Source organism: Nakaseomyces glabratus, chromosome F (assembly GCF_010111755.1).
Source record: "Nakaseomyces glabratus chromosome F, complete sequence".
In the NCBI taxonomy this organism is placed as follows: domain Eukaryota; kingdom Fungi; phylum Ascomycota; class Saccharomycetes; order Saccharomycetales; family Saccharomycetaceae; genus Nakaseomyces; species Nakaseomyces glabratus.
The window spans coordinates 479,392-504,622 of record NC_088956.1 but is presented as its reverse complement, the minus strand read 5'-3'; the positions used below and the strand labels follow the sequence as shown (position 1 = coordinate 504,622).

Genomic DNA, 25,231 nt, shown 5'->3' with positions numbered 1-25,231 from the left:
GTTGTCGAATAGGAAAGTACAAGGGATAAATAATGGACGGAGCACTTAAGAGGAAGAGACAATTCACATTTGATGATTTTACAACTGTTAAAGTTGTGAGCAGACCTGAGAAACTCGCAAAAGTTATTCCCGCGCCAAGTACAGCAGATGGAGATGATAAAGCCGACCCTGAAGCCATTGAAGTGTTGAGTGAAGAAACCGAGATCGAGCACACGCTCAGACTGAAGCAGTTCTCTAAGGAGGATACAATTAAGTCATCCCATGTGTCAATAGATACTGGAACCTATGGTGAATATGGCAATGCCGATCTGATGAAACTTTTGAAACTGAACCCTGTCGCTTATGCTGGCCGAATTGTAAAGATCATGGCCATGATTGATAAATTTGACGCGTGTTTCGACCCCCATCTACACAGCTTAACGTTTAGGGACTTCGAGGTAGGCCTTAGCCTGGTCGATGTGGGCGGAAATACCGACACAGATGCAGAGGACAAGATGGATCTGTTGCTATTCACATTTTTGAAACTACTGAACGTGCAATCGGTGAAATCAAATTTTAACCCTCCAACATTACACCAGTTGAAAAATGGGAATAAGCCATATTCTAAGATGTTTTCCAAAGTGCGAACCATATCTTCAACATCGGACTGGGGATATCCCAGAGAATGGAGACAACTGGCAGATGAAGAGAATCCAATTAACACGTTGACACTATCTAGAGCTGGTCTCAAAGTATTGGAGCCTAACGATCGCATACTTTTACTTGAATGCCTTTCCGATTGGTGCTTATCTTATGCACCTCATATAAATGCCGAGATATTTAGGCTATCTCACTTAAAGGAAGAACCATCTATTGGGATAGCAACATATATGATGCCAAACTATACTGCAAAGACTTATGATGAAATCAGGGATGATTATTTGGCTCTTTGCAAATCAGAAAGAGAAAGATACGAACTACGCTGGAAGAGAAGGCATAGTTATAAATCTGCCAATTTCGACAAGAAATTTGAAATATATAAGAAGATAAGGGAGAAATATTACGCTGCATCATATACCGAACGTGATAATATTGATATTCGATTGTATGACTTATGGAGTAAACTTTTTGAGCTCGAAGGATTGGATAATCCCTTGAATGATCCTTATACAAATGAGGTGTATAAATTGAGAAAGTTAGAGTCTTTGGTCATGGCTCTAAAAGACATTGGAGAGTTTTATGTACCCAGCCTATCGTCCTATAAGGATTCTAACAAGATAAACACTAAAAATGGGATGACTATCAAGCGTAGAATGGATTCGTACAAATACAAAGGTTTTTGTAAAGATCATAGTATTGTTACCAAACAAAGCGGCTGTATATCAGAATTCACATTGTTATTTTTTGACAAAGTCAAGCTTGCAAGGGATATCACCCAAGGCACAGATAAAAAGGGAGATAGTTATTGGTATGCTTTGGCGAGAAACGATAATGAATTCGAGCAATTAATCTCCAATTTGAAAGATCTTGAAAAATTATCCTTCGAAAAATCAGACGATAAAATGAAGTTTCTTTTGCAAAACGTTAAAGAATGGCAAGACATAGGAACAGCTATTAGTAGAAGCAATCTTCAAACAACATCTGCTGAAGAAAGCACTAGCGGTGAACGTTTAAGAAATCTCAGGTCTCGGAAAGCTTTGCACGAAGCCTTTGACTATACAGAATCAGACAACGAAGATCTAGACAACACCAGCGATTACGATGACGATGTGATCGATTCAGTTGATGAATTTAGTGAGGCTGATACGAGTGTAGTAGAAGATCATTCTTTGACAAGAGCAGAAAGGCTACAAAGAAGGAAATTGAGGAGATACTAAAAAAATCGATATGCCATTTAAGATAGAAAGGAATAAAAGCAAATGTTATGTACTAAATAAAAAGTTAAGTATCGAATCTTAGACAAAAATAATAGACTAGCATTTATTATTTCTTGTTAGTAGAAGTAGATGAGGTAGATGATTGACTAGGCGTAGGGGACGCCGTCTTTTCACCCCAGATTCTTTCTTTATTTTTTGTTGCAGCCCTCACAATCTGCGCAAAAGTATCTTGAGTAAGTGCAGATTTTAATCTTCTTTGTTCTGCCGTTAGTTGACCCACTCTTTTTTGTGAATGAAGTCTGAGATCATTTAATGAGCTTGCCAATGTATTAAATGCAACAGAAGCCACATTCTCCTCGATATCAGTATCAGTCTCAACCATGTATAGGCTTCTCAACTTCTTAATTCTGTTATTCAATTTAACTATCTCAATAGCATCACGCAACTTCTTACGTAAATCGAAGCCCTTTCTAATCTCTGGGTAAATGTTAGCGGTCTCGGGCCTAGTGTTGGTAATCCATGGGTCTTTCATTAATTCTGCAGCTGTTGGTCTTTCAGCTGGATCCAATGTTAGTGCTCTCAAGATAAAGTTCTTGGCTTCATCAGATATATTATCCCAGTAAGGCTTGTGAAATGTAACAGGATATTTGTTCTGTGTACATTCTTCTAGGAAACCATCTACAGTCTCAGCTACAAAAGCAGAATAACCACACAGCAATGTGTATACAATCACACCGATAGACCAGATATCACAAGGCTTACCATGACCATTGTTAGTCAATACCTCAGGAGCAACATAACCTAGGGAGCCAGCGGCCTTAAAGATCAAATCATCATTATCTTGCAATTGCTTAGCAATACCGAAATCCGCTATGACTAACTGAGAGTCATCGCTCTTGTCAATGTATAAAACATTTTCAGGCTTCAAATCTCTATGTACCACGTTCTTAGAATGCATATAATCGACAGCACTTAGAATTTGCATTGTAATAGACACTGCATCACGTTCAGTGAATTTGCCTTTTGCTAGGATACGATCAAACAATTCACCACCAACAGCTAGCTGTGTGACAATATAAAATTTATCCTTAGATTCAAACCAGTCCTTAAACTCGACGATGTTTGGATGTTTCAACATCTGGAGAATGGACAATTCATCGTAAAGCATCTGTAACTGAACATCATTACCTTTAAGAGCCTTCTTCAATAAAATCTTAACCGCAACATCCTCGTTGGTGGGACTGTACCGAGCTTGTCTCACAACACCAAAGGTACCAGCACCAAGAGTCTTACCAAAAACGTAGTTAGACTTGCTCACATAGGATTCAGGCTGTCCATTCAGCTTATTAAAAAACTTAGTAACAGTATGTCCCTCAACTTGCTCTGGTTTGCGAACTGCAGGCTTGTCCTTATTCTCGTCCTTGTTATCCACCATATTGCTAATATCTATTGTTCGAAATGAACTGGGGCTACTAATCTTTGAATTCCAAATATAAAAGACGATCCTCGCCAATGGAAAAAGTTATAACACACTATACAGTAATATATATATCAAGACAAGAAATGGATAACATAAATAGGATAGATATCGTTCACAACACATGTTTGGTATAGAATATTCAAAGCCCAGTTTTGCAAAAAAATAACAAAATTAACTATATAACGAACAAACTGATGAGAATCCTTTAGTAACCCGAACTGTAAGTTGTTAGTAGAAGATCAGAAAAGGCTAATATTACTAGTACCAACCCTTCCTAGCCAAAACAAGGATTAAAAGAAAACTTGGGTCAACCCCCCCCCCCCCCTTTGCTTCAGCCAACTCTTCTAACGATTGAGAGGATTGATGCAGGTGATTCTGAACTAAGGAATGTTTCCCGGATGTAAGATGGAAATGATTTACTTTGATAAGTGATGACAAGTGACTATCAAGTTTTCAATATATTTTGTGTTACGATATTCGTATGGTTACCCAATTGAATTGAGTATTTCAAATTATGTATCTACTCACCTAATGCATGTGCTGCCCTGCACAATAGAATTTCGTTAATCAGATGTTTTTTTAACGTAATAGTGTGGAAATTCGTTAAGTTATTAATTACAAGTAGACTGTAGTCACAAATTATTAAACTGATAAAGAGCATTTTAACAAATATATAGAGTTTATATGTATTTTATTATCGAATATTATGTTTTGAAATAAAGAAAATTAGAATGAAAAGAATCACATATTGCATAACTTGGACTTCCACAATTTAAATGTTAGAATAATGGCTTTTTGAAGTTTTCGGCAGATTTAAATCGAAAATAAATCCTTATTCTATTCATTATCAATTAGATTTGGAAACTTTATGAGAAGGGATATTAAAATAAACTAATGTCTTACTCCCTTATATTTCTCAATTATGTTCGGCATAGTTTTCGTCATCGTCGTCACCATCTCCGCTAACGCTCAGATTGAAATAGTCATCCACATTGTTAGCTTCTTGTAAGGTTCCCAGGTCACCTGGGGTCATGTATACCGCACTGTTAGATCTAGCATCTTTTGGAGAACCCGGTACACTTAGTGGTCTACTGATTTTGAACTTCTTACCACCAGTCAAACTCTCCATGTTCAAGTCACTTAATTCCTCACCTACTAATTGTTTGAATTGTTCAGGATAAGCCCTACGCAATGCTAATTGTCTGGCCTTAACATATTCAAGACCCATACGCTTCCAATCCAATAGGTCAGATAGTCTTTCGGTTCTGTTTCTTTGGTTAATTCTCTGTCTTCTGGTCTTCTTGACAAACTCTTCCATGTAGTCCACTAGTTGTTCAACTGACTCGTCTGGGGCCTTGAAACGACGGTCTACAATGTAAATACCATAATCCTTAGCTTGATTTGTTTCAATAAGGTCTTCCATATAGGCACCAAAACCGGAAAGGTTGGTAGTTATGGAAGGAACACCCATGACTGTACATTCAGCTGGAGTGTAACCCCATGGTTCATAATATGATGGGAAGACACCTAAGTGACAGCCACGTACAAATTCATCATAATCCAAACCTAGAATTGGGTTGTTGGCATTCAGGAATTCTGGATGGAAAATCATTTTAACTCTATCACTTGCATTGTTGAATAACTGAACTTCTCTAATCTTGTTCAAGATCAAATCTTGGCCTTCATCAACCATGTTATGAGTGACAATTGGAGGTAGTTCACCCCAAGGCCTTCTAAGAGCAAGAACACGCTTCTTCAATAGCACCTTGTCGGAAGGCTTTAGTAATTCGTCCAAATTGGTTGGAAGTTCATTCGTGATACCATTGTGAGGAAACTTCATTGCATGATCAAATATTCTCTTACCGATTGATCTGGTGACTTCATCAACGGTGTTTTCCAAAGATTTCACTACAGCTTGACTTCTTAGAGCTTCTACAGTGAATGAGTTGTTCTTTGCAGGCATGATAATGAAAGCCACAACGGTTTTCTTTGATCCTGAAACTTTTAATCTGTAGTTCAATCTGGCCAGAGCCTCTATGAACATATCAGCACCCTTATTTTTGTATTCGTATCTACCGGCAATGAAGAAATAGACAGTGTTGTCCAGATCAAAATCGTAACTACCATGGAAATGGCCTCTGACAAATTCGTTAATCTTCTCCTTCTTCAAAGCATGCAAGTTTTGGAATTCATGGAAAGCCTGGAACTTGACAACATTCAAACCATTTGGCAAAATACCATCTGGCTTTCTCTTTAGCAGATGCTCGGCTTCGAAAGCGGTAATTTGGGACACTGTTGTGAAGACATCAGCAGAATGGCAAGCGGCTCTTTCAATACAATATCTGTGATAAATGTTGTATTTGCCAGCCTCGTGGTCGACGTCAACATGTTCAATACCGTTGTAGAAATCGAAATCACCAGACGCACATAGGTATCTTCCCAGCAAAGTTGCGTGGGTGGTGAAGATTGTTACCACGTCAATTCTTCTCTTTCTACATAGAGGTAGGGCAACACCGGCCAACCATTCGTGGAAATGGGCAATGATTGCATGTTTGGAGTCTAGGTGGGCCAACTCTCCTAGGAACCAAGCCACGGTGTAACCTAGCAAGATGGAGTCATTGGTTTCCCAATCGTTTTCAGGAGATGGGATACCAACTAAGGACCATAAGTCTCCCTTCCATTCATTTAGATAGCCTCGTACTGAGTCTAGCTCAAAAAGAATAACTCTAGGGGCACCTTCAATCAGCCATCTACCGTATTCGAACCTGACACCACGACTTGCCATGGATTGCAAAGTCTGCTGGATAGGTTTCAATTCATCGGAAAAGATACTAGGATCGTTCCAATCCAACAAATCAACTTCGCTCTGGTAAGTAGCTCTGTTTAAAGGACCTATTAGATGGTAATTGTCCTTGTATTGGGCCACTGTGACAGGTGCCTTTGACTTCAGCACAGAGTAAATACCACCAACCCTGTTAGCCACCTCAGTGGCCACTTCAAACAACAAATTGTTTTTCAAATCCCTAGACATGTTAAGTCCTGATGAATTTTTTTCTCTTTCCAACTTCTTGATGGCTTGTGTACTATATACTCTAGTCAGGAAACTGAATAGTTCTAGTTATATATGTTTTTTTTTTTATGGATCCTTGGGCTTGACAAGAGAGGAGGGGGGGGACAATTGTTCCTGGTTTAGTATTTTATTTACTTTTCAAATCAGAGTCAAGGGGCTTTATGTATATCAATTGGACCAATTGACAAATTGTCGAGTTGAGTCTTCCTACACCTGTCTGTCTGCATTGCTACCTGCAATTGCTACCTGCAATTGCTATTGTCATTGGCTGGTAGTACAACAATCTGCTCATACTGGTTCGACTATCCTTTGGCAGGTTAGAAACACAGCCTGTGGATTGCGTGAAAAGAGCTGGCAAGGGATGGGTTATCTGCTAAACCAATTCCCAAAAGGGAGGGGCACTAGAATGGTCTAAAAGGACTTTGAAACCTTCAAACTTCATTCTTTTCCAAGTTTCACAGTTTGTGTGTGATTCGATAATCTTGTAAAGACTGGGAAGACTAAGGTGTTCTCCCGTGCTTTCTGTGTTTGTTTGACCCCCCCCCCTTCCCCTGCCTGCTGATTTTACTTCTCGAGGATGTTCCTTTCTTTAGGATGCTGCGCGGTTGCGGTGATTGCAAAGTCAAGAAGCGAACAGATAAACAGCAGCAGAGGATGAGGTGAACCCCCCCTGATATTAGTTTAGGATCTACCACTTTGTAGTCCTGCATTATTTTCTAAGTTGATTGTGAAAGGGATGGGGGAAAGAAGGGGGGGGTGGTTGGATACACAATACACGGAGGACCCGTAAAATAGAAGGGGGGGGGGCGATAGATACGGTTGTGCGGGGTTTTCTGCCTGGCGAATCAACATTTCGCTTCCTTCGTTCTTACCCCTCTTTTTTTTTCATCACTTATCTGCGATGTTTTCTGAGTGTTTAATTGCCAGTAGAGTCATACTGTCCAATTCTTGTCATTCCCCCCCCACCCCCACATCTATCCGCATATCTTCAATTTCATTTCACGTCATGTGTTCTAGTATTGAGTGATCTAGTATTTGTACTGTGTATATATATACATGGACATGGAATATAGGTTAATACAATAATGATTGTGTTTCTTCATGAAAGCTCAAGTTTGACAAATAAATAAGTGGGTTTTAGTCAATTAAATACGTGAGTGTTAATCAATAAATAGTAGTCTAAGTTGATTTATTTCAATAAATAGATTGAGTACGCTGGAAGTGATATTGACAAGTGGGTTCTACCACCGTTTCTTTTCGCCTCAGCTTTCTTCTACTTTTATAGCTGCACGTTCCAGTTCTCGATCGTGCTCTTCGTTTCCTTGATCATCAAGCAATGCACCTTCTTCCTCTTCTTCGTCAAAGGCTTCGTTCAACAAAGTTTTGTTGGCAGCTTGAGCAAGCTCCACTTGCGAGATAGAGTAATTGTTGGTGCTATAGAGTTCATCTTCTAAGGACTGGTCGACAGTCCTGGTCTTTTCGTTATCAATGAAATCACCACCTGGTATGGCTACCACATGGTGCGAAGGTGGCGCACTGGTAGTATAATTGCCAGCGTTGTTGCTGTGAGAAGGCGTTATAGCATTTGTTCTTGTTGTGCTCTTGCTAGGATCACGACTCAACGATCTAGACAATGACCTTAGGTACTCCGTAGATAGCCTTCTTCTGAATGATGTTCTACCAGATCTCTCCGATGGAGTGGCAGCCGAATCAATCAGATTGTTCTCACTTTCGTTGCTAGACGATTGGTAGGAGTCTCCACGAGCCAAATGTGGTCTGTTACAAGTACTCTTGATATATTCCCCATAAGAGTTTCTCACAAGACCATCACTACCACGAGTGGGCGAAACCATTTGCGAGCCTCTTTGTCTCTCTCTCTCTTGGGATCTGCTCACTCTATCTAGCTCCTCTTTGGTTTCGTCGTCGAGATGTGTTAGCGAGGTTTGTGATGACGAGCTTTGGATATCCATACGCGACAAAGAAGTAGAAGAGAGTTCGCGGTTTTTCTGTTTCTGCTTCAAGAGCATTAATTTACGTTTCCTTTGCTTCTCTAACTCAGATTCACCAAGCTTTCTATCAGCAATGTTGAAATCCACTTCACCATCCTTTCTTTGCACTTTACCATCAACATGGCTTAGCTCAAGGTCAACTTCGTCAGTCAATAATGCACCTTCTTTGTTCAAGTCCTCTACCGATGTATATGAGGAGCCGCTAAGTTGCTGAGATTGGTTGTGGTTCGCAACAGTGTCATGCAACTTGTTCAAGATCTTAACGTCGTTGCGAGGATCAGACCGCGCCACTGGTTCTGTACCAGTACCTTTGATACTTCTCACAGAATCACCAACTAAACTTGGTACACTGGGATAACGCTCGGCACTCATTATTATTCTTGATCAGTGTACTTATTCTTCTTCTAAGTCCAATCCACTATGGTTGGAGAAACTTCTGTATCGTAAACAATTTATCTCAAATAGAACAGTTTCTTCAATTTGTTCAGATTATTCCAAACATAAGAAATTGCGACGAAGTGCTTGTTTGATAGAGTTCAAACAATGTGTTCAAAATTTATACACTAGTAGTTAAATATATATGCATAACGACAGGGTCCTTGATGTGCCAATAATTTTATCACTCATCGATCGACAAGAAACTCCAAAAAGTTGAATTGACGAAGATATCCCTTTACTAAGGGGGGGGGATGTTAATGCAGTCTCTTTTCCCAGTTCTCGCAGTGAGCAGTTTCAGCATGTATATTAGAATCACGGAGTGAACATAAGATTCACGATACAATCAATGTAAGCACTGAGATAGCATCGAGAAGAGAAGAGATATTTATTTCATTGCATGGGGAAAAAAACCCTCCCCCCTCCATTAACAAGGCCGTAGCAGTATGTAAGATCATCAAATCAAAAGTTGGCCAGCTGTGCAGCAACACTATATATGATTAGACGAGGAACAATGGCAGGAGACATAGGGACATATAACTTAGGGATGCTTTCCTAAGGTTGCAGTCTAAGCCTAGTACATCACCTAAAACTTTGCTTAACTTTTTGCAACGATCGCAAGATCATCACCGACAAGTAAATAAACATTAGAGATAGTGAACTGATAAGGATATGAGAGATACAAGAGGTAAAGGTACCCAATTAAAAAGATTTTTTTGAGCATGTGAACTCAGCTTGTAACCTGGAAGTACCAGCAAAATATTATCTATATTTGAAGTTTACCTATTGTTGTTTGTCAGAGCTACTGCTACCAATCTATATACTACACCTATGGATGTATATCAAAATATAGCATTACCATCCAGGTCAGAACCAAAACGTTAAGAGTTAGACCACCATTTCGTATTAGGGGACCTGTATAATTGGACAAGATAGTCAAATAATCGTTTAAAACTACTATCGATTACAACATGGGCGTGTGGCGTAGTTGGTAGCGCGCTCCCTTAGCATGGGAGAGGTCTTGGGTTCGATTCCCAACTCGTCCATTTATTTTTTGTCGGCCTTTACATATTTTTTTCCTCCATCGTCACTTAGCCTTTACACTAAACCACGCTCACACCAAAAGTCTCTAGCTTCACATAAACCTTGAAACAAGAAATCTGACCTATAAATAACTACTGGAAATAGGTATCGACTGTAAACACAATAAGAGTAGTCAGTTGTACAGGCAAGTCATTCTATAATTTGAACTATTCAAAAGCAGTTGCGTAAGGGGAAATTATTGAGGAATCTAATTTATCATGTCTGATCCACAAGAGTTATTGAAGAGGGCTGAGAAGAAAGGTGTGCCAAGTTCTGGCTTTATGAAATTCTTTAATGGCAGTGACTCCTACAAGTTTGAGGAGGCCGCTGAGTTATGTGTACAGGCTGCAAACATTTATAGGTTGCGCAAGGAATTGAGTGCTGCTGGTGAGAGTTTCCTGAAAGCTGCGGATTATCAATTGAAGGCTGGTAACGATGATGAAGCAGCCAATACATTCATTGAAGCGTTTAAATGCTTTAAGAGCAGTGGCTCCTTTACAGATGCAGTAAGCTCGTTAGAAAGCGCAGTAAATCTATTCACTAAGAAAGGCCAGTTTAGGAGAGCAGCTAATTTCAAGTTTGATCTTGGTGAGATTCAAGAGAACGATCTCACGGATTACAAGAATGCGATTGAGTCCTTTGAGACTGCTGGTGAATGGTACGAACAAGACCAATCTATGGCTCTTGCGAACAAATGTTATGTCAGATGTGCTGATCTGAAAGCACTTGACGGACAGTATATTGAAGCCAGCGACTTATATACTAAGTTAATCAAGAATAGTCTTGGTAACAGATTGAGCCAGTGGTCCTTGAAAGAGTATTTCCTGAAGAAAGGCCTAACACAATTAGCAGCTAACGACACAGTAGCAGCATCAAGAACTGTACAAGAAGGTATGAAGGACGATCCAAATTTCCATGATTCTCGCGAGTGCAATTTATTACAGGGCTTAATCGAAAGTGTCAGTGAAGGAGATAGTGAAAAATTGTCACAATTGGTGTTTGAGTTTGACAAGTTCTCAAAACTAGACAAGTGGAAGACCACCATCATGCTGAAGATAAAAGAAACAATCACGGAGGCTGAAGATGACTTATTGTAGTTCTATATAGAAACACGTAATATTAGTTTGACACAATAATATGCTTAAATCAAAATATAAAAATATTCAAGCGATATTCATATAGTACACAATAAAACAGTACAATATGAGCCAACAATTATAAATATAAAGCACTCACTATTCCAAATGAGGTAATTCCCCATCCCTACCATGTGATCCGTATCTTATAAGAACAATGGAGAAATCAAAGATGATATAGGTAAAGTCATCGTTGCTTAGAACTAACTGTACAACGTATTTCCTAATGACTTCAACAATGAAAATATTTATGATCGGTAAAAGGCCATATTCTGAACACAGATATCAATATATTGCAAAATATTTATGGAAATGTTGGTGATGGACTCACTCCAAAAGAATTCTCAGTTTGTAAAGACTTCATGTCTACACAATAAATTGGAGTATGTCTTGTCCTTGTCGTATCTTAGTTGATAATAGTGTACGCCATTGATAGCTAGATGAAACAATGACGAATTTTGAGTTCTATAAGACGACTTTGGGATTTATGATCGTCCTTGAGCTGTTTAACCCTTAAACTTCCTATTACCCCCAACTGTGGAACAGCAATTACTACTGGTAGAATCTACTACCTGTATATCACAGGTATAAAAAAATCCCTCTAAAACGGGAGGCTGCATCTTATCTGTACTGCCCTACCCACATCATCTAAAATGTTCAATCATATAATTAGTTCATCTACGAACTTTAGATCATGGGAGCCACACACATCTCTTATTATAATCATGGTTCTCTGAAAAAGAAACGCACTTTCTCAAGAGTAGGAAGGGTTTAGTGCTGAAGAGCTCTTGGACATCAAAGGATTACCAAAACTGGTTATCAAGAATTGTCCAACCGACACCTTGTCCTCTCTCCCATATCATTTTGATTCCTTTTTTTTAAGGAACGATAATAACGTTCTCTTTCTCTATATAATCACTAGACTGTTGCCGGAGAAGTGGGTCACTCTTCTCATGAGTATTCTTCCCTCAACGAAACCTGAGTTCACAGATACTTACCCATAGTGGTCCATGAATAGTGGCCTCTTGGGTTCACAGCACTTGTTTCTTATTTTGGAATCAACTCCACAGCTTTTCATACTTAAACTAGAATTCAGGTCAATGACATAGTGCAGCTTTAAAACCCATAACTTCCACTAACAAACTCCCCTCTTGTAGTAATAATGGATTTTATAATTCCGTAATTATCCATATGGGTGTCCAAAATGCTCAAGCATGGCCCTTTATAAGAAGGAATCTTATTAGGCCATTCTAGGCCACACAAGGGTTATGACGACAGGAATTGATATCACACACTCACTTTCCTTTCCCTTATATATATATATGCCAAGTAAATAGTTGTTCTTCACTTAGAGAGGTTCTATGCCTATAATACCCAGATAACCAAACCTGTTTCTATTAGATAAAATCAAACCAACTAGTTTAGTGCAATTTATATCCCAATATTCATAAATAGCCAAACGCCAGAGCGTAGAACCGAAGTTGCAAATTAACTACTACCTGGACGTTTGGATGCTACAATATCAAAATCAAGAGCTGGCTCACTGATACTTTTTATTGTTCAAAGCTATCCGAACTATAAATTAGGGTGCTTTTGTAGCGCTGAAGGAAGGTTTCATTACCAAAGACAAAAACTAAATCATATACTACAATAATACAATATCTGATCTATCCAACTAAGAAATGGGATTAAGGTACACTTCTTATATTGAGTCTCCATTGGCCAGCGATTTGAATAAGTCCTTTAAGGGTTCTCGAAACAGTCAAACCGATCTATACCAATACAATGAATACGGAACAATAGGCAATAGCCTATACTCCGGTCCCATATTGCTCAGACAGCGTAGGAGGACGCTTTCGGGGTCATCAGACTCTTCTTCTTCTTCACAAGAAAAGATATTTGTTACGTATGGATGCCGCCGGTGCAGAACTCATCTGTCTTCTTCCTCTCATGTCATCTCCAAGGATTATAGAGGGAAAACTGGAACAGCGTACTTAATGGATGAAGTTTTAAATGTTTTAGAAGGTAATGTCGAGACAAGGCCAATGCTAACAGGTGATTATGTGGTCTGTGACATACTTTGTCACTGGTGTAAAAATGTAGTTGGTTGGAAGTACTTGCAGAGCGAAAGGAAGGATCAACGCTACAAGGAAGGGAAGTTCATCCTTGAGGTTAAAACTATTTGCAAATGCGATTAAGTATAATATCAAGCCTCGCTTCTTCAATAGAGATCAAGATTACTCAATTTTAATGTCTATGATTGTCAACTCACCTTAGAAGAAGTGTAACGAAAAATTCATGTTGACGATCTTATGCGATTTTATTTATTTATTTTCTCCCTATTAATATTGATCCTCAGTATTTCTAGTTTCTGGTCATATTTTCTTTTCTTCTTTGATTTTCATGATCTGCTTCGATTGTACACTTCAGATCTATTTCTAATTCGGTTTTATTTTTTGCTATCAGCTAGCTGCAACTATTTCATTTTGATATACCCAATGGCTTAATTCTCTTTATCAATAGGTCATTGTTTTTTTGTTTTTTTTAATTCTTGATATATCCCCATCTTATATAATTTTATATAGTATAATTGGTTAACTTTTTACCTAAGATTCAGCTCTTATGACTGATAAAAATAATACTGATACACCATTTCTTGTGACCTCAGCCATACTCGTTAATACAAACAGTGATTATAATGAACAAAATACAGAAATTTAAATATATTACAAATAATCTCTAACAAATTCAGCTAATTGATGTCAGTGCAAGTAAGTTAATCAAAACATTCTAGAGACTAATATTCAGTAAAAAAACAATAACATTTTAAGACAGTTCATTCAGGCAGCGTCTAATAAAAGATTAGTTGCAGTTTCCAGATCCCAATTTGATTTTTCAAGAGCCTTAACCGCTTCATCTTCCTTGAAACCCATCCCCATCAATTCTTCTACAGCTAGGGATTTGGGTGTGGTAGCAATACCTCTATTGATTGGCGCTTGTGCAGTAGCTGAAGTTGATGCTGGAATAGGTTGCTGCATTTGCTGAGAAGCATTAGGCTCTTTCACCCCATTTCCGAAGCCAGCAAATATTTCGTCCCATTCATCATTTCCATGGTTGTGGTGACCTTGAGGTGCCATTGGTTGACCCTGTTGTGTAGGCGCACCTACCACATTACCTTGTTGCATACTTGCAGCAACTTCATTCCGATCAATATGTTCAAAGCCTTCAAAGGATCCTTGGTTAGCTAGATTCTCAAAGTCTGATGTGTTACCATCTTCTTCGGTTGCTTTCTCCAGTTCATTAAATGCATCATCAAAATCATCCTTAGGAGTATTTTCCATCTGTGGAACCGATGGTGTTACTCCATTTGGTGGTGCTGTCATTGCCATCGATTGGTCATCAACGTTCTTGCTAACTTGAGTTGGTAGTTCGCGTGTGTCTTCAAACTCACCATCTGAAGAAGAGTCGCTTTCATCGATGTTCAGTTCTTGGATGGGAGGGAACTCTTCATCAATAGTCATTTTCTTCTTTGGTACCTCTTGATCCAGAGATTTTTGAATTGAGGTATCTGACTCACTATGCTCCTGAGACTGATCAGCAGGAGAGTCGTTCATCTGACCACTATCTTCTTGTGTATTTGTCATAGTATTTGCCCCAGTATTATCCCATTCTCCAGGCATATGGGCGTTAGGAGTTATAGTGTTACCAGCAGTAGAAGGTTTTGACATTTCCTTTTCCTCCAATGTTTCAGGAAGTTCGACATCGTCTCTAACTGACTGTGGAGCGTTATTAGCAACGGAGGACGTTAGTGACTGGGTTCTTGGGATCCCATACTCATTCAAATCACCCTCAAAACGATCGGCCATGTTTACAGCCTCAGCTTCAGATCTGTGGTTCGTAGTTTCCGCATTTTCATCCGGTTCACTTTGAGAACCAACAGTTGGTACATCTCTGTCAAACACATCACTCTCAGTTTTTTCATCATCATCCTTATTTGACGTCATTGCATGGGCAATTGCAGCACCAGCAGTCGCAACAGCAGCACCAGCAGCACCGGCTATTCCCATTGCAGCGCCAGCACCCATACCAGAGCTTTGCTTGTGTTTCTCTACAATTTCCTTTGCATCAGATGGAATTTCACCCATCGCCAAGTTCATTTGTCTTTCAGTTAAGTCTTGGACTTTTTGAGCGTATTCAACATGTCTATTCTTAAGTTCTTGTTCAGCTTTCTCAAACTGTTGCTGCCTATTAGTTAAATCATCAAAGAGGCTTTGTAATTTGGCAACATGTTCATGATATAGCTTTTCCTGTTCTTCTATTTGTTGGTTACGTTCATCTAACTCATTTTGACGTTCAGTCAGTTCATTATTCTTATCACTGATTTCTTGATATTTGGCTTGCAATTGGGCATGCTGATCTTCGATTGTCTTTTTATATTCGTCAAGCTCTTTCCGCTTGTTGACATATACATTAACTTGTTCATCCAGACCTGAAATCTCCTTTTCGATACCAGCAACGGTGATTTGATTCAATTCTAATTGCTTCATGTTCACATCCACAACAGATAATTCTTGTTTAGCAACCTGCTTCTTTTCGTTAAGTTGTGCTTCCATGCTTGCAATCATTGTATTGAAATTTGCAATGTCTTCTTTCAGTTTTGAGTTCTTCTGCTGAGCCTCTTCATATTGAGTCTTCAACTCATTTAACTTAGACTCAGTCGCATGGTAATTAGCTTCCACCACTCCTAGTTGCTGGTTCAAAGTTTCGACTTCTCTGTTAGTTTGTGTCAACTGTGTTTCCATTTCTTCAGTCGCTTTAACATCTTGGTCATACTTAGCCCTCAAAGTAGCCAACTTACTTTCAATGTTTGCTTTCATTTCATTAACCCTTTGCAATTCCTGAGATACCTTAGATTTCTTTTCGCTTGCAATACCAGCTTGGTTAGAAAGGGAGTTAGCTTGATTTGATAAATTAGCCAAATCTGTAGTGGCAGTAGACAATTGACGAGAGGATTCACCATCTGCAAAAATATCTCTGTTAGCTCCAGAAATGGCACCACTAACAGTACCAGTAGCGGCACCAGCAACGGCACCAATAGCCCCACCAAGAACAGCACCTGTAGCACCGGTAATTGCATTTATCCCACTACCGGCTGCATTAGTGAAACCTCCAAAGTTTGGAACTTTTGGTAACGTGCTCTGTCTTTGAACTGGCGAAGTTGCTTTGTTCATATGTTGCGTTTGGGTAGCTGGTGGTGCTTGAGTGTTATTTGTACCAGGAACATTCGACATTGTTGGTACTGCCGGTAGATTTGACGCAGTTGTGGCAGGAGTAGTAGTACCCATGGTAGCAGTATTTGAAGCAAGTGCAACATTCCTCTCATCTTCCTCCTTAATTATGCTTTGACCAAACGTTGATGAAGGATTGAATTTCTTTGCAGTCATAGTATTTGCTACAGAGGAGTTTTCAAAGCTATTCCCGGAATCAGTGTGATTTAATGGCTTTGCTGTTGTTGGTTGCGGAGAAAATGAACCATTCAAGGCCATTAAATCATTCAAAGAACCATTGTTAGAGTGTTGAGGTTGCACTGGTAGATTCATTTGAGGTTTCGTGTTTCTAGATGGTGGAAGTGGTGGTTGGGCATTTGCTTGTGTCTGAGGAGCTTGAGATGGATACAAACCTAAGGAAGGTGAATGTAGCAATTCATTAGGAATAACATCTGGAAGGTCAATACCAGAGTTCTTCTTCTGGATCAAGAACATGGCAATTGCAAACTCAAGTTTAGTAAATTCAGCATTATTATGAATATCAGCCAGATCCCACACACTAGCTAAAGTTTCTTGGCTTAGTTTAGAAGATAAGAAAAAAGGAACAAGTATTTGAGATCCCAGGGCACCTGCGTGATTTTTATCCAATGCATCAAAAATAGCGTCAAATTGAGCTTTCTTTTCGGGAGTTAGGAACCAATTATTAGCGGCGTTGGTGAATGCACCTGATGATACTCTTGATAAAGTGTTTTGTCTCACCAGAGGTGGGTTTGATGAAAGGCCTGTGGAGCTAGCACTCAGAGGTTGCTCCATTGGTAGAGAAGTTGCTGGTAATTGATTCAAGGAGTCCCATATTTCATTTGATATGTGGTCTGGCAAGGGTTGTGTTGATGGGTGATTACTCATCACCAATTGAATCAGATACATAGCCATAATAAACTCTTGTTTAGTCAATGTCCCTGATGCGTCCCTATCACATAGTGCCCAAATTTCGCCCAGGGTTTGGTTAGGTAATCTAGCCTTAAGGAAGATATCCTTAGCCTTATCACCTGGGATAGTTGGGCTTGCCCCAGCTGATCTGTCAAATAGTTGAGAGTATTTTGATATATCATTGGCAGAGATATGAGGAATTGAGGCATTTGATGTGGATCCCATTCTTGAGTTACCTGTGCTTTGCACGGTGTTAGGATCACTCAAAATTGGCAATCTACTAGGAGGATGATCGTAAAGAGTTGTGGTAACTGATTGTCCTGGGAATTGTTGCATTTGCGCAATCAGTCTCATGGCAGCATTGAATTCATTTTGATTCAAGAATCCCTTGTTGTCAATATCAACCAAAGCCCAAATTTGTGATAGTATCTGAGACGACAGACCGGAAGCTGCAAACAGTGGCTTCACAGCCTCACCAGTGACAACACCTAGTTCTTCAGAGTCCAACTGACGGAACTTCTGGCTGTAGAAATCAGATTCCTCATGTGTCAGCGGCGTTTGAAATACTATTGCCGCCATTTTCTGTTCAAAAAAATAAAACAAGTAATATCAAAAGCTCAGTTAAAGAAGTCACTCAATTAGATATATATTTATTTTCCTTTCAAAGTCCAAACAGGGTCTACTTTGTAATAGTCTCTTTATATGCTCAATATCAAAACTATTCCTGAAGCGTTTTTCTGTTATAGAACAACAAGGACGAATTGACTCTGTTAAAACTAGCAAAAAAAACGAAGAATGCTAGAACTAGACTTGTTTAGGCTCAATACTCTGTCTGAACTTATCCTGAGTTATGATTTGGTTCCATATGGAGTGAAATCAAATGCAAATGACTATTATCCAATACTAATCTCCTTTTTTCCCGCAATTCCTTCCGAAGATTCCTTTCTTTGATCCCCTTCCCTTGACCGAATACGCAAAGCTCCGTTAGTAGTGCCGTCATGTGGGCTACAAATAATAAAGCACTCAGTTATGAAGGTAGCATCAGTGGATAGCGTACAGGTCCTACATGTGCTGACCAAATATTAGCATTGCGAAATTTCACCAGATTTGTCCCTTCGATATCTAAAACGTCGACCTCTTTCTTGACTGTGCAAGAAATATATTGGCACTTGGTAAGGCTAAATCATATATTATACAAACAGCTACCTCTGAGAGCTGGATCGAATTTACAGAAGAGGACCTACTTAACACTTCATAATTTACTATCAAATGTGTCAACGAAACTTTGAATTATAGCTTTTCTGTTCCGCCTTTCAATATGTAGCCAGTTTACCCATTGTCTTGTTGATGTAATTTGACAAATTTTTTGAAATCCACAGTGAAAAACTTGTACGCATTTCAAGCATCGCCAAGTGAAAAATAATAAATACATAGCCTTGGGGTGATTGCTGTCAAGAGTTCTACTTCGAGAGTTCAACTAGTTGAACATCAAGAAACGGTTACATTTTCTGTTACTTCAGAGAGACAGCAAGTTTAGTCTTACAAGAATAACAATCATCTGAGATATCTACAACTCAGATACTATCGGATTGCAACGGAATCAAGTGTGTACAATGGATAGTGCATCCATCGATGCTATTCACATGAATGGCATCAAATCGAAGTACCTATATGATATACTGAAAGGCATAGTACGAGAAAAGAATTATGATGTTCTAGAAACTATAAATGTCTCCGAATTTCTAGCCGAGTTGCTGGATCATATGGTCAACACTATACCGAACGAATTGTTCCAGACAAAAGTTAATAATGGAAGACATACTGTAGGGCGTAAGGAAGATAGTGAGGAAAATGAGGAAGCTGTATATGGCACAGACATAGACGATGCCAACGATGTACATACTAGGCAATTGGATGATCTCAAGCGCATATCAACACATTTAACCACTAATTTCAAAGACAAAAGCCAATTACCATTTACAATAGTGAGAATTTGTGAACTTTGTTTCGATCCTTTTCATTACTTCAAGACATACGAACTCGATAAGTTTGTTAATGCCTTGCAGAAATGCTGCTTAGTCAGAGGCGCTTGGCGACGTTATGAACTGAAAGATGTTCGAGAACTTTCAAATTCACAATCGGATAAGGAACATATTGACTGTGATCAAAATGATGTGGCATTATCTAAAATACCGTGGTTGGATGAAAAGATGGTCTCTGAATTAACACCTTTTATAAAGGAAATTGACACAATTATGAGTGTGAATTTGAGCTTCGAAGATGATGAGATGGATGATGACGACGATGATAATTTGAAAAATCAAAACAATGATAGAATCATTACTCACCAAGATGACAATATAATAGTCGAAGAGTATTATGAAAATGAGGATCAAGATGACGAAAACACTGGTTTCAGTAATCAAGTTATAAATGATAATAATGATAGCCAAGAAGACGACGACGAAGATAGTGATTATATAGAGGAAGATGAGGGAGATGAAGATGAAGATGATGATGATGATGAGGAGGAGGAGGAGGAGGAGGATGGAGATGAGGATGAAGATGAGGATAAGCATTTTGATATCAAAGTAGAAGAAGAGGCAGTAAAGGAGGATGCAAATACCACTAGAAACGAATTAATGAATGTTTCCAATAATAGTGATGATAGCTCTTTACAAAATGACACTGGTATAGCAATCTCCTCACAAAATGATACCAGAGACCTTAGCAAGAGGAGACTACCTTTGAGTGATGAGAATGATGGTAACTATGCAAATCCAGCAAGCTTTTCAAAGAGAAATAAAGCAAGCGAGTCGTGACGATTTAATTCGATTCGCCGCCATTCTGTCAAATTATCACGCTACTTTTCTTTTGACGACAAAACGAGGTAGCTACGAGAACAATGCTCTACACTTTAACATGCTATGGCTGTTAAACATATATGTAATTGGTAAATATATATAACCTATCCTTCATAGGTGTTTCTGCTTTTGTTTCAGAATTCTCAATCGAAGGAATTGTACTATAAAGGTAAATTGGCAAGTAGTGTCTTGCAAAAAAACTGCAATTTGGTAGTTTACATCCAGAAAATATGGACAACATTTAAATGAATGTTTACAGAATTTTTTTGAAAAGAATAAATAGTTATTTATATATATAAATATCTCCCAGATATTTGAATATTGACACAGGGATAATGTGACTTATTGACAGATGTACAAGAATAAAAATAGTCAATGAATAATAAAAAACGTATTAGGGAAAACAAGATCAGTAGCCGTATTCAATAAAGTAGCACCCAAGAATAAAGAATGATGGCACACATAACTTTGTACTGATATATGGGCTGGAACATTTTAAGACATCAGCAAACTACTTTACGAAACGACATGATAATCTGACTAGATGACAAATGGAGAATCTGGTTCTTATATGTAAAAATTAGGAGTTATCTACCATCTCATCATAGACATATCGTTTCTTAGTCTCATGTAGTCAAATAGACCTTCGATTTGTCCAGTACCGGCAATGGCAATGTCTTGGTCCCATAGTTTCTTACCAGCCCAAGCCTTGACATCCTTAACAGTGATTGCATCGATCTTTCTGAAGATTTCATCTTGGTTGAACTTGACACCTTGATTTAGTACCAAATTACCCAAATCAGATGCAATGTGACAGTTCTTCTTACATGCTTCATTAGCAAGCTTTAATTTTAACATAGCCTTACCACGGGCGACTTCTGTCTCGGTGACTGAAATAGTTAACCTATTCCATTGTTTTAGAACAAAGTGCATCAAGTCATCGATTGAACCAACATTTTGTGTTGTGGTTACGAAACCCCATAGACCGGAATCTCTGTAAGACAAAGAGAAATGGTCAAAGTCATCACATAGTTGGTATTCCTGAATATCATCCAAGAGCTTAATACCTTGCAATCTAGAGTTTGGTTCAGCAGCGTTGTAAGAACCAAATACTTGGGCAGCAACTTGGGATACTAAATAATCTGGAGAGGTCAATGCTTCACCTTCGGCAGCAATGGAAATCCAAGCCTTTGGAAGGGTGTCGTCTCTTAATCTGATTTCAGAACCCAAGAAGGTAGACTTTTTGTTAGCTTCTGGCTTGGCCTTGGTAGTTGAGTTGAACTTCAAAGAGCTCTTCTCAACTAGTTCACATAGTTCTTGGTGGGAGATGTTACCAGTACCAACGATGACAGCGTTGGATGAGATGAAGTGTTGGTTAACAAACTCTTCCAAATCACCCCTCAACAAGCCATCAACTGATTCAGTAGTACCTCTGATTGGTAAGGATAAAGGAGTGTTTTGGAAAGCTGTAGCATGCAAGTGCTCTAGGACTCTTCCCTTGTGGTTGGTTTCTTCGAAATGTTCAATTTGTTTCAAGACGTTGCTCTTAGTTTGCTCAAATACCTTGTCAGACCCAGTTGGGTTACCTAGAACAGTCGAATTTAGAATATCAAAGGATTTAGATAGTTGACCTGGCAGAGAGTTAACCAAGTAGGATTGGTATTCCCTACCGACCTTAGAGACAACTTCTACACCTTTGGTTGCAGCATTAGCACGGTTTTCGGTACTCTTGTAAGTCTTTGATAGAAGATTGGAGATACCATTGTTGTAAGGGTTTTCGCTAGATGAACCTGAACCAAAGACAACACCAACAGATGCTGTAGAAGAGGAGGTGTTTGGTTCGGTTGCAACGACAACACCATTGGATAGTTGACTAATTTCTGGAGCTAGAGAGCCACTAACTTGAGTGGCTAGTCCCCTTCTCAATTGTTTAGATGCGACAGCTCTAAGCATTTTCTTGTAATTATATTATTATGGTTTTGATATTTCTGCACAGATAATCCTAAATTTGTGTTTATGGATTATGAGTAAAATCTTTGTTAACAACTAGTGCTCTTTTTTTGATTTATTCTTCAATAACAGAAATGTCGAATATTTTAGCTATGATAGATGCCAGTATGTTAAGTATAACCTTTCGATTTGCTTTACAGACACAGTAATCTTTTTGTTGATACAAAATTTCAAAAACTGTTCAGAAATAGATTCCTTTGAGTGTAATATTAGTCTTATCAGATGTCTTTCAAACAAAATATGATTGAAATAACAAATTCAATACACAAACTTTGAAACAGTTTTTGATATATACTATTGTTATTTTTTTTTTTACTTCCTCTGTCTTTCAAGAATATTCAATTCTTACAGGATGTTGGTGGTTGATTCATTAACAAGGGAAGATTCTCACTAAACTAAAAGACCAATCCAATCCGATATCACCATCTAGGAGAAGTTATCATTGACGATTGGATTTGGTAGGACGAGAGAGCTCTCTCTATACTTTCTGTCTCGAGTTCAAGCAAAGATAGGAAGGACGACATTATGTGGGAAACACTAAGGAGGGTTGATAGCAAAGGTAGTACAAGGTGACCATATTTGCTACCACAATACTTTATGTAGTGAGTGCTCAATTGCACCATAAGTTAAAGAGAAATAAGTAGTATAGAGTTTGTTAACATCAACCCAATGCTGGTCTAGTAGCAACAAGTAGCTGCTATTTTTACAGACTACTTATGCTTCTTGATCGACAATAGAAAGAGTCTATGTATTGGGTGGTGAGGAGTTAGTTATAGTCAACTTACCCGGCTAATAAGTTAGCGATACGAGGGGTGCCCTTCTCGACCAGTCCCAACACATCCAAGGGTAAAACTTGTTCTCTGCTGTGATTGGCCAGATGGGAAGGATAGTAAGGAGTGAATTCCCAATGATGTTTTGTACGGTTGACAGTCATATGATCTTTTTTAAATCCTGCATATACGGATAAACGTATATCAAATGTGTTGTAAATATTTATGCCGTGTAATCCTTACAATAGTTTTCAAATCTAATCGAAATTTGATAATTATTATAGTGTGCGATCGTGAGCGGATGTGATGATAGTCATCTATACTCTATCTACGTCTCGTCGTTAAATAATCTTGATGCATCGATGGTCTTTATACAAAAACCTATAGATTGTTATTCAGCTTACAGAGAGCTCATTCATATGATTTCTATCTCATTAGAAGTAGATTTTTAAGAATACATTATCTATTAAGCGTTGTTGTTTTTTTTTCGTCTTATGGTAAAAATTTCATAGGTAAAGCATACATGATGTAGACCAGAACATACTTCACTAACAGTGGCTTTACAAGAGACATTATGTGTTTGGAATGGTATGCCTAATTATCGGCATTGCTATTACTCCATAGTAACAATAGATTCATCCAAAATCTATTTTTAAATATACATACATCACAACCATCAAGACAACTGTCATATTTATTAATAGTGTTGGCTTTCTCTACATCTAGACATGGGCTATTTCACTACGATTACCCCAGATGTACCAAGTAAGATAAGAATCCCGAGAATTGTTGGTCAATGAGACCATGCGAAACACAAAGAGTTATTATGAGGCAATTATTTCCTTCTTCTTGACAAAACTCGATTCGCCGTTGGCGAAATAAGAATTATGCTAGGTAATGCCCATCGGGCTTATAGTAAAGTTAAGTTGAAAGTTTGTGACTTGTTCAATATCACAAGGTCTCTCGATTGTAAATTATCGGGTTCTAAAAGCAGTATTGTATTACAAACTGGTTGTGTGAATTACCTATTGAAGTAAATCGCTAAATGATAATGTAAGATAGAGTGAATGATGTGTAAGTTAGAATTCCCGAACATTTTATTCCAATCCAATTCGCGGGATTCTCTTGTAAGGTGTTAATGACTCTCGAAAAATACTCATTCAGTAGTGTTATCCCACAAATAACTAGAAAACCCATTACCAGTGGCCATTCATCCAATTAGATATAGTCATCGTAATATCAGGAAACCCTTGATTCTGCATTTCTTAGAGACGGTGTTTTATTTTTGTTACTTAGCAGTGGAATATAGAGTATGAAAAACCCGACACTTCGGAAAGAAAAGCTGTAACGGTTTCTGAAATCTCTTCGCAGAAACTCAGGACTATTGAAAAAATGCCCTAACAGAAAGCTTGTACCGGGATTGGAACATTTACTGCCCTCTTTATCCGGGATCTACTGTCGTTCTCTGGGGTTTTACTCTGGGAAACTTTCTACTCACTGCAAAATAGTCTTTATCCAGTAAGAGACCGATCTGATCTACTGCTGCTTTTCTCATCTTCTTTCCGTATTTGCCTCTCCTTCTCTATCTGATTGCTACTAAAAATAAAGAAAAGTGTTCCAAAGTTGTTACGTCACTGGGCATCACTAGGATAGTTAGGTCAAGCTTGAGAGAGCAATGCCGAAGGGAAGGTACATCGGAGGAAAAGAAAAAGTGATGCAACTAAATACTTATCCCCTTTTTTTCTATTTTTCTTTGTGCATCGTTTCTCTTTACGTTTGGGCTACCTGCTGGATAGGATAGGGATCTTGAAAATTTTTGAGTCTGTACTGGGGTTTCTCGTTACAAACATTCCTTAGTTCGTTATATCCATCTAGGAAGTCTGTAAAGAAAAAGGTAAGGGAGTTTCTGCACGGAAGCATGCCCGAGAAAATTGCCTTCATCGATATATAGCTTCTCGCAACGTTAGAAATAAAATTTCCCTTTTCGGAGATCGTAATAATTGTTGGTGGGAATTGGATACCCCCCCTGCATAGGATTCTGTGCATTTTTTTGGTAAATGATGGGTATATCTTGGGTATTGTACTGAAACATAGCTACGGATGCAAAGACGGTCCGTCAGTAAAACCTCGCAGCCCTCATATATTTTAACTCGTTGTCAGAACATCTTATAGGTACTATAGGGCAACAAGAAAAGAAATCGCCTCTAATTATGCATTGACATCTGATTCTGATTCTGATTCTGATTCTGATTCAAGAACTGTTGCCCCCATAAGCCATACGATATAACACTAGACGTTTTGCCAGAGTGTTACGCTATACA

At 38.5% G+C, this 25,231-nt stretch overlaps 10 protein-coding genes and 1 non-coding gene across 11 annotated transcripts; 5 read left to right on the top strand and 6 right to left on the bottom strand.

Annotated features, from left to right (window-relative positions):
• Positions 1-32: 32 nt before the first annotated feature.
• Positions 33-1,856, top strand: GVI51_F04389 (uncharacterized protein; the record flags this gene model as incomplete). Its single annotated transcript, XM_446178.1, has 1 exon — positions 33-1,856. The coding sequence occupies one exon, from the start codon at positions 33-35 to the stop codon at positions 1,854-1,856; it is 1,824 nt and encodes a 607-aa protein (XP_446178.1).
• A 106-nt stretch (positions 1,857-1,962) lies between these two features.
• On the bottom strand, positions 1,963-3,291 carry GVI51_F04367 (serine/threonine-protein kinase; the record flags this gene model as incomplete). The annotated part of the gene is made up of 1 exon (XM_446177.1): positions 1,963-3,291. The coding sequence occupies one exon, from the start codon at positions 3,289-3,291 to the stop codon at positions 1,963-1,965; it is 1,329 nt and encodes a 442-aa protein (XP_446177.1).
• A 961-nt stretch (positions 3,292-4,252) lies between these two features.
• Positions 4,253-6,367, bottom strand: GSY2 (glycogen (starch) synthase GSY2; the record flags this gene model as incomplete). The annotated part of the gene is made up of 1 exon (XM_446176.1): positions 4,253-6,367. The coding sequence occupies one exon, from the start codon at positions 6,365-6,367 to the stop codon at positions 4,253-4,255; it is 2,115 nt and encodes a 704-aa protein (XP_446176.1).
• A 1,301-nt stretch (positions 6,368-7,668) lies between these two features.
• Positions 7,669-8,787, bottom strand: GVI51_F04323 (uncharacterized protein; the record flags this gene model as incomplete). Its single annotated transcript, XM_446175.1, has 1 exon — positions 7,669-8,787. One exon carries the CDS (start codon positions 8,785-8,787, stop codon positions 7,669-7,671), a length of 1,119 nt encoding a protein of 372 aa, XP_446175.1.
• A 1,036-nt stretch (positions 8,788-9,823) lies between these two features.
• Positions 9,824-9,896, top strand: tA(AGC)2. The gene has a single exon. It is a non-coding gene; the product is annotated as a tRNA-Ala (tRNA).
• A 255-nt stretch (positions 9,897-10,151) lies between these two features.
• SEC17 (alpha-soluble NSF attachment protein SEC17) lies at positions 10,152-11,030 on the top strand (the record flags this gene model as incomplete). The annotated part of the gene is made up of 1 exon (XM_446174.1): positions 10,152-11,030. One exon carries the CDS (start codon positions 10,152-10,154, stop codon positions 11,028-11,030), a length of 879 nt encoding a protein of 292 aa, XP_446174.1.
• A 1,721-nt stretch (positions 11,031-12,751) lies between these two features.
• MOH1 (Moh1p) lies at positions 12,752-13,267 on the top strand (the record flags this gene model as incomplete). Its single annotated transcript, XM_446173.1, has 1 exon — positions 12,752-13,267. The coding sequence occupies one exon, from the start codon at positions 12,752-12,754 to the stop codon at positions 13,265-13,267; it is 516 nt and encodes a 171-aa protein (XP_446173.1).
• Positions 13,268-13,909: 642 nt separating this feature from the next.
• On the bottom strand, positions 13,910-17,845 carry EDE1 (Ede1p; the record flags this gene model as incomplete). Its single annotated transcript, XM_446172.1, has 1 exon — positions 13,910-17,845. The coding sequence occupies one exon, from the start codon at positions 17,843-17,845 to the stop codon at positions 13,910-13,912; it is 3,936 nt and encodes a 1,311-aa protein (XP_446172.1).
• Positions 17,846-18,879: 1,034 nt separating this feature from the next.
• Positions 18,880-20,088, top strand: PSY4 (Psy4p; the record flags this gene model as incomplete). Its single annotated transcript, XM_446171.1, has 1 exon — positions 18,880-20,088. One exon carries the CDS (start codon positions 18,880-18,882, stop codon positions 20,086-20,088), a length of 1,209 nt encoding a protein of 402 aa, XP_446171.1.
• A 633-nt stretch (positions 20,089-20,721) lies between these two features.
• On the bottom strand, positions 20,722-22,083 carry COR1 (ubiquinol--cytochrome-c reductase subunit COR1; the record flags this gene model as incomplete). The annotated part of the gene is made up of 1 exon (XM_446170.1): positions 20,722-22,083. The coding sequence occupies one exon, from the start codon at positions 22,081-22,083 to the stop codon at positions 20,722-20,724; it is 1,362 nt and encodes a 453-aa protein (XP_446170.1).
• Positions 22,084-24,680: 2,597 nt separating this feature from the next.
• On the bottom strand, positions 24,681-24,956 carry GVI51_F04169 (uncharacterized protein; the record flags this gene model as incomplete). Its single annotated transcript, XM_446169.1, has 1 exon — positions 24,681-24,956. One exon carries the CDS (start codon positions 24,954-24,956, stop codon positions 24,681-24,683), a length of 276 nt encoding a protein of 91 aa, XP_446169.1.
• Positions 24,957-25,231: the final 275 nt, after the last annotated feature.